The sequence below is a fragment of the Microtus ochrogaster genome, linkage group LG5 (genome assembly GCF_000317375.1).
Source record: "Microtus ochrogaster isolate Prairie Vole_2 linkage group LG5, MicOch1.0, whole genome shotgun sequence".
Classification (NCBI taxonomy): domain Eukaryota; kingdom Metazoa; phylum Chordata; class Mammalia; order Rodentia; family Cricetidae; genus Microtus; species Microtus ochrogaster.
Window position 1 is genome coordinate 17,281,279 of NC_022031.1, and position 7,792 is coordinate 17,289,070.

The 7,792-nt window shown below is 41.2% G+C and overlaps 1 protein-coding gene across 1 annotated transcript in view; it reads right to left on the bottom strand.

Annotated features, from left to right (window-relative positions):
- Positions 1-3,421: 3,421 nt before the first annotated feature.
- LOC101986401 (serine/threonine-protein kinase Sgk3) overlaps positions 3,422-7,792 on the bottom strand; it is a 48,862-nt gene continuing 44,491 nt past the window's right edge. The window contains exon 15 of the mRNA XM_013351788.1: positions 3,422-4,304. Coding sequence (XP_013207242.1) covers positions 4,134-4,304 — 171 coding nt within the window. The 3' untranslated portion in view covers positions 3,422-4,133. The remainder of the gene's footprint in view (positions 4,305-7,792) is intronic.

Consider the following 7,792-nt stretch of genomic DNA (forward strand, 5'->3'; position numbering starts at 1 on the left):
CATTGCTACCATTGGATCACAGAAAAACCTAACAGCAAGGCTGTATTTACTATCTAAAAAGAACTGAAAAAGACCAACAGTGATTCCAATTGGCCATTTGTGTGGTCTGTGGTACCATATTTCCACCTTCTGCATTCCACGGGTTAACTACTAAAACAAAAACATTTAAATATTGACAACTCTTTGTAGACGTTCCCACAAATATTTAACCAAAACTAAAGTAGAAATACTGAATACCTCTTTTTATTAATTGCTCAGAGTACAGTGGGTGTGAGAAACAATGAGCCTATGAGATGCATATTCTGCCAAGAGAGAATTTATGATAAAAAAATTAGATATCACTTTGGAGTAAAGACAGGATTTGTGAAGTCGCCAAACAAGTGTGGTTCTGGTGGGCGGGGCTAAAGAGCGGCTTACCTTACTGCCTTAACATTCATCCTGTAAACCAACCACATGTAAAAGGTGGTTACTTTTTTGACTGTAGGATTCGTTGAGCACTTCACTGCTGTAGAACGACTCTTAGTATCTTTGCTTTTTTGGTGGAGTGTTGATTAAAATTATTCTCTACTGTCGCAATTTGGTCAAATTTTCAAAAATTGTATTTGAAGACAGTGCAGCATTTTCCTTTCTTAGTTCATTTGCTTGTATAAAAGTGAACATTATAGAATCGAAAAACGTTTTCAAAATTTACATCTGTGTATGCGGTGCACCTGGTGGTCAGCGGACAACTGTGGTTCTCTCCCACTCTGTGAGTTTCATTGATGGAAATCAGGTCATCAGCCTTGGTGGCAAGTGTCCTTCCCTGCTGACCTACCCTGCCCACCCCGAAAAGTTATCTGCATACAATCTGTTACCCACTAAAGAATGTGTCTGAACGACGGCAAACGAACAATTATAGAATCTGTCAAGCAACTAGAAACATGCGACGTAAATGAGATAAACCTCCAACTGGAATTCTATCAGCGAAGTGAAGAACATTTAATATCATTTTAATAAATACGAAAAGTAGGAAAGAACCCATATACTTTAAAAAAATATATATTTATTTATTTATTACGCACATAATGCTCTTCTTGCATGTATGTCTGCAGGCCAGAAGAGGGCACCAGACCTCATTACAGATGGTTGTGAGCCACCACGTGGTTGCCGGGAATTGAACTCAGGACCTTTGGAAGAACAGGCAATGCTCTTAACCACTGAGCCATCTCTCCAGCTCCCGAACCCATATACTTTTTAAAATTTGGAAGATTTGTATTTTGTGTGTACATGTGAGGATGTGCACCATGTGCACGCCTGGTGCCCGAGGAGGCCAGAGTGGGTCGGAGTCCCTAGGACTGGAGCCAAGCTATTTAGAGTCACCAGGTAGTACTGGGAACCAACCTAGGAGGTCCTCTGCAGGAACAGCAAGTGCTCTTAACTTTGGATTCTGCCCTCTAGCCCCGCCCAGTATTCTTAGACATATCCCAGGTGTTACGGCTCTTTTGCCTGTTAATTCCTTTGACACAACGTGACTTGTTTCAAGACACTCAGACCCTAGGAACTCATGATTTGGTTTCATATTACTGTGTTCTCAAAACTCATGGGTACAACAAATTCCCTAGGAAAATACCGGAGGAGGGACTTTGGGGAAGTAAAGGCGATTGCCCCAGAAGGAAACTAAGAGGCTCTCCTACCTCACCAGGCTCCAGCAGGGAGACCCCCAACTAGGAAGAGGCCTCCACCTAGCAACAAATCTTTACTGCCCTCAGGAGAACGATCTGCAACAAAACAAGGAAGTAAAAGTTACCTTTAGAGGCCAGTGCCTAAAAGAACAAATTCTTACTTCAAGATGCTCCAAGTAACAGGTCATAATCATAGTTTGAGGAGGCCAAACAGAGAGGATCTTGAGTTTGGGGCCAGGCTGGGTTACACTGAAAGACATCCCTAGAAACAAACAGGCAAGCTGGGCTAACTTCCGACTGTAGCTTGTCCTTATTTAGACCTTTGAGATTGTTTCTGTAGTTAGCATAACACAGTCACTGTTCAAAAGGCAGATATTTAAGAAAAGACTCACAGGATGGGAGAAAAGAAACTTGGAACATTGTTTCCTGACCCATATATGTCAGTATAAAATAAGCCAGTAATTCATGTCTACCTAAATAATTTGCTAAGACTTATAGCTTTTCTCTCTCTCTCTCTCTCACACACACACACAAAAAACCACTTTGGAGCTACAGAGATGACTCAGTGGTTAAGAGCACTGACTACTCTTCCAAAGGACCTGGGTTCATTTCCCAGCACCCACATGGCAGCTCACAACTGTCTGTACCTCCAGTTCCAGGGGACCTGACACCCATGGCAAAACACCAATGTACATAAAAGGAAAATAAATAAAAAATAATTAGAAATATTGAAAAAATAAAACAATTCACTTAATTCATTTTAATTTTAAATAACAACAGAAATTAGATGTTGATCATTAATCTTTCTGATAATTTTATTATACTACATAGATCTGTACTTCTTGTGATCCAGGAAACATTAAAAATCTAAAATTTGTTCTTAAAAATACAATACTGCACTTTAATTTTTGGCAATTTAATTGAGAGATATAAGTAAAAAAACATACATGTACAATTTTTGTCTTGATTTATAATCAACAAAAAACTGTGTAATGTCTTACAGAAGTGCCCCCAATCAAATATGTACAGTGTAGACGGAACATTTCATCTGTAAGGAGGGTCCAGTGTCCTGCTAGAAACAACACCTGCCAAAGCCAAGCGCTGCCTGTCCCAGTTCTGCTGACCACATCTAAGCCAGCAGGTACTGGTGAGAAACTCTTCTGTGATCTTTGTCGAGAAAACACGTGCAAAGGAAGTTAGTTCTTAGAGCAGCTGAGCTTGGGATACTGTTCTCTAAAGGGCCTGAAAAAACTGTCCTCTGGGAACTGGGATCCCAAGCTAAGCAGCCCCTTTTAAATAGTATCTCTGTACCCAACATTACAGATGTACACACTATTTTACATGTGATTTCAGGTCAGATTTCTGTACTCTTTCTAAGATGCATGAGGATACTAGAGGCAGGTGTGCACTTTAGACGTAGAGAATACTCTTGTTAGCCTTCATGAGGCCGTGTGTATGTGACCCCTGTGACTACCAAACGAGTATGTACTGAACATGTATCTGCTAAACCACTGTTACCTTTCATTACAGCGCAGTAGGTGACATACATTTACACTGACCCAGGTTTGCTATTTTATATTTTTAATTCATAATTAGGTAAACATTATAGAAACCTACTTTTTTTCCTGTCATTTTAAAAACTTGATCGATTAGGAAGGCAGTTTTGAAATAGCTATTTGCAAAAACAGACACCAAGGTTTAGACCTACTCAACAGTGTACTAAACCTTCAAAGAGTCAAAAGGAACATAAATAGAAAACATTTATAATATAAATATATGACAGACATTTATTTTTGGCACCACTAAAAACATCTGGCAGCATTTTTATACTTCTCATCTCCTTGGGGATTCCAAAAACTCGACCCATCAAATCCTTTCTTCTCCTTGAGAGGAGACGTGATGCATGGGTGAGAACGGAGCGTTTCAAAAACAAAGATCTCTTTTCGTTCTGCCTTAGAGGGGCTGCACGTGTGTAGCCATCAACCTGCCTTTGCATCCGACTCTCACCAAGAAGCAAATTCTAAACAGTGACATCATCTTAAACTCCCATGTACCATTTGCATAGTTCTGCTATGATAAAAGTCATAGAAGTATAAAGATATTAATGCATCTTATCTTAGCTGTAACAGACTATTAACAACAGTCTATCTTGGATGTGTTAGTGTAAACTTAACAGGGAAAAAACAGTCAATAGCAAAAAGTCATCTTTAAAAATAGGTTAATGCTAAGAATAATAATAGCTTTAAAGTTTTAAAAATAAGCTTAATAAACAAGAATACAAATCAGTTCAAAACTCAGCTCTTTGAAATGCCCTATTTCTTGCGTACAGCAGAAAATACGTATTTCATAGTTTTCAACATTACATGTAAAAATGAGGCACTGTTATACATAGTTGAGTATATTCACACAAATCGGCGTTTCCATCTCCTCCACAGGCTTGATTTGCCCAATGGTTTCTGAACTTCAGACTGTTCACAAAAACAAGTCTTCTGAAGGAGGGGCGTAAGAAAAACCAACAAATGCATCGTCCGCCTCCAGAACACTGGCATTCACTATGGAGTAGTCAGAAGACACGCACACAGAATAGGGGACCGCCTCTTCCGTGAAGACTGTGTCGAAGTTCCTAATATCGTCTGGTCCGGCCTAAAACACCAAAAAGCACAGAAATCATTCACTTTAGCTTTTCTTTTATTAACTCAGTTCATTGAAATGTCTTTATGACTTTGCATATTTTCCCTGACAAGCTTTGATTTCCCCTACTTTATTATTCTGCTATCCCTGCCCCACTTTTATAATTAAGAAGATTTGTCTATTTTAAGAAGTGAAAAGTTGGGTGGTGGCATGTGTCTTTAATCCCAGAATTTGGGAGGCAGAGGCAGGCGGATCTCTGTGAGTTCGAGGCCAGCCTGGTCTACAAGAGCCAATTCCAGAACAGGCTCCAAAGCTACAGAGAAACCCTGTCTCAAAAAACAAAAATCAAATTAAAAACAAAATGACAAAAACAAAAACAAAACAAAAAAAGTTAAAAATTTTACTCTTAAATAGGGAGAGTAGTGATAAGGGTAAGAAAGGCCAGTATAGCAGCGTTGCCTATTGTGTACACACACACACACACACACACACACACACACACACACACACACACACACACACACACACGAAGCTCCTCCTTTCTCTCTAGACATCACCTCCAGGGCAGTATTTTGCTCTGAGCTTGCCTGTTCAGCTTATCAAGTTTAGACGGGCAATGCTTTCTAATGGGGAAGTGAGGCTGTTTTAAGAAAAGTGAAAGGTGACTCTGTTGTGCTACAGAGATGGTCATCAAGCTCTTGGTGAGGCCACCCTTAGCTGTCAAGACCTGAGGGATGGGCTGATGGGAAAGTAAGATGAGCAAGGTAAAGGCTTAGCTCCAAGGCAGTGTTTCTCCTGTGCTGCAAAGTCACTGAACCTTCCCTTTAACTACGCTCACAGAGAGGAACTGAAGTGCAAACTCAGGTGCTGGCTTGTAAAAGCCTCCAGGCTATTTCTGCTCTACAGGGAAGGGAAATCCTTCACGCCCAGGTCAAGAAGTCCAACTGAATTACAAAGACAGGGACTCAGGGCAGAGAAAATAAACTCTGGACTTCAGTGAGCCCTGTAAATCTACTACTCAAGCAGCCAGCAGGGAATGAACTTGGAATGCTAAATTCTCCCCTGTAAGAAAATCTCCCTCAGACTACAAAGTTCTCTAGGGTTATGGACTTTGGAATGAAAAGGAATAGAAAAGGAACCGAAGAGATGGCTCAGTGGCTAAGAGCACTGGCTGTGGGCAGACCCAGCTTAGCCCCTTCTCTCCAGCTGGCAGTCTTCTCTTCAAGGTCATCTCCGTTCCTTTGGGTCAGGAAACACAGGCGCCGCTTAGGGTCAGTCTTTCCCGCACTCTGACACTCTTTCCAGATTTACTCTTAGTTCTTTCTGCAGCGGGAGTCCCTCTTCCCTGAGGGCTTCACCTTACAAAGCAGACCCAGTTTAGCGTTTTCTCACCAACCCTCAAAGCTTTTCCTCCAAGGCCATTCCTTTCTGTCACTCCCTGACTAGCCACAGGACTCTCTGACAGAGACTCACGGCAGTTGCTCAGGATCCAGCGAGGGCAACAATACCAAAAGAACAGACCAAGAGCAGGTAGGGACACCAAGAAGCACGTCAGACACTGTACCGTGGATGCTGAGATCCCAGCACAAAAACACAAACATAGACAGCAAAGACAATGTGTCTCCACCAAAAAGCAGCAGGCCCTGGAAAGTGCATACGGTGGAAGTGCAAGTCAAGACCTGTGCAAGCCAAAACAGCAATTATGAATATAAGAACCTTAAAGAGGGTAAGATATGAATACATCCCTTAATCAAGTCTGTAAAAATGGGGGCTGGAGAGATGGCTCAGAGGTTAAGAGCATTGCCTGTTCTTCCAAAGGTCCTGAGTTCGATTCCCAGCAACCACATGGTGGCTCACAACCATCTGTAATGGGGTCTGGTGCCCTCTTCTGGCCTGCAGGCATACATGGAGGCAGAATACTGTATACATAATAAATAAATAAATATTTTTTAAAAAGTCTGTAAAAATGCAAACAGTTCAATGAAATAATGAAAACAACTCCAGACACGAAATAAAAATTTAACTAAAGAAAACACAAATTGAAATAAATCTGTAAATGAAATGTTTGGGATGTGAAACAAAATCCTCAGAGGTAAGCTCCATCAAGTGTTGTGTAATGGTTTCTTCCAGGACTGAAGCATACCATCCTACAGGGAAACTCCTTAAGCAGGAAGGTGAACAACTCAAAATAGCTTCAGGAAGTCCCTGAAACTGACCAAATTCAGTATGCCTCCCCCCTCTCAGAATAAAGAAGTCAAGCTGCAGAGAAGATGCTGAGACCAAACGAGTCACCCAGAAGCAGCAGAAACCAGCCAGCCTGCCTTATACAGGTTTAGATCAACTGAGCCTCCGGAAGGCATGCTCTTTAACCTGTTGAGTAGCCTGCAGGCTGTGCAGTGCAGTGTGCTCCAGGGTTCCCAGATTTTGTGAGATGTCGCCCATGCTGGGGTGAGCTTTAGTGATGTCGCTATCTTTGAGTCATTTATGCTCCTGTAAGTAACCCCAATAAAACTTATTGCCTCACCAAGGTGGACTTTGGTGGCATCTGTAGTTTGGTCTGTCATGGGCTCCCTGTCTGGGGTAAGTAGATGTGTTGTTGTACTTCCCCAGGAGAAGCCTTGTTACACAACACAAACATAACACAAAACATGGAAGAAAGAATATCAGGGGTTGAAGAGAAGGTAGAAGAAAGGATTAGCTTTGTCAAAGAAAATGTTAAACCTAAAAAAAAAAATTACAGGCAGAAAACATGCAGGAAATATGGGATACTACAAAAAGATCAATTTACAAATAAATATGGATAGAGGGAGAAGAAATTCATGTCAAAGACACAAAATATATTTTTAACAAAAATCATAGAGGATGATTTCCCCCAATCTAAAGAATAAGGGTAGAAGCCAAGTGGTGGTGACACACCCCTTTAAGGCAGAAGCAAGTGAATCTGAGTTCGAGGCCATCCTGGTCCACAGAGTGAGTTGCAGGATAGCGATGTCTACAGAGAGAAACTCTGTCTCCAAAACCAAACCAAACCAAAAGACTGCAGTGAAAGGAGAGGTGCCTGCTGAGACTTGTGCTGTGACCAAACATGTGGTCAATTTTGGATAATGTTTCATGAGGTGCTGAAAAGTTCTTTTTATGTTTGTCTTCAACAAATGGTGCTGGTCTAATTGGATGTCAGCATGTAGAAAAATGCAAATAGACTCATATCTATTACCCTGTACAAAACCCAAGTTCAAGTGGATCAACGACCTTAACATAAAACAAGATACATGGAACCTATTAGAAGAGAAAATGGGGATTAGCCTGAACTCATTGGCACAGCAGACCACTTCCTGAATAGAACACCAGTAGCCCTGACACTAAGATTGAAAATTAGCAAGTGGGACCTCATGAGGCTATAAAGCTCCTGTAAGGCAAAGGACAATGTCAATAGGACAAAACAGCAGCCTACAGATGGGAAAAGATTTTCAACAACCCCACATCTGACAGAGGACTAATAT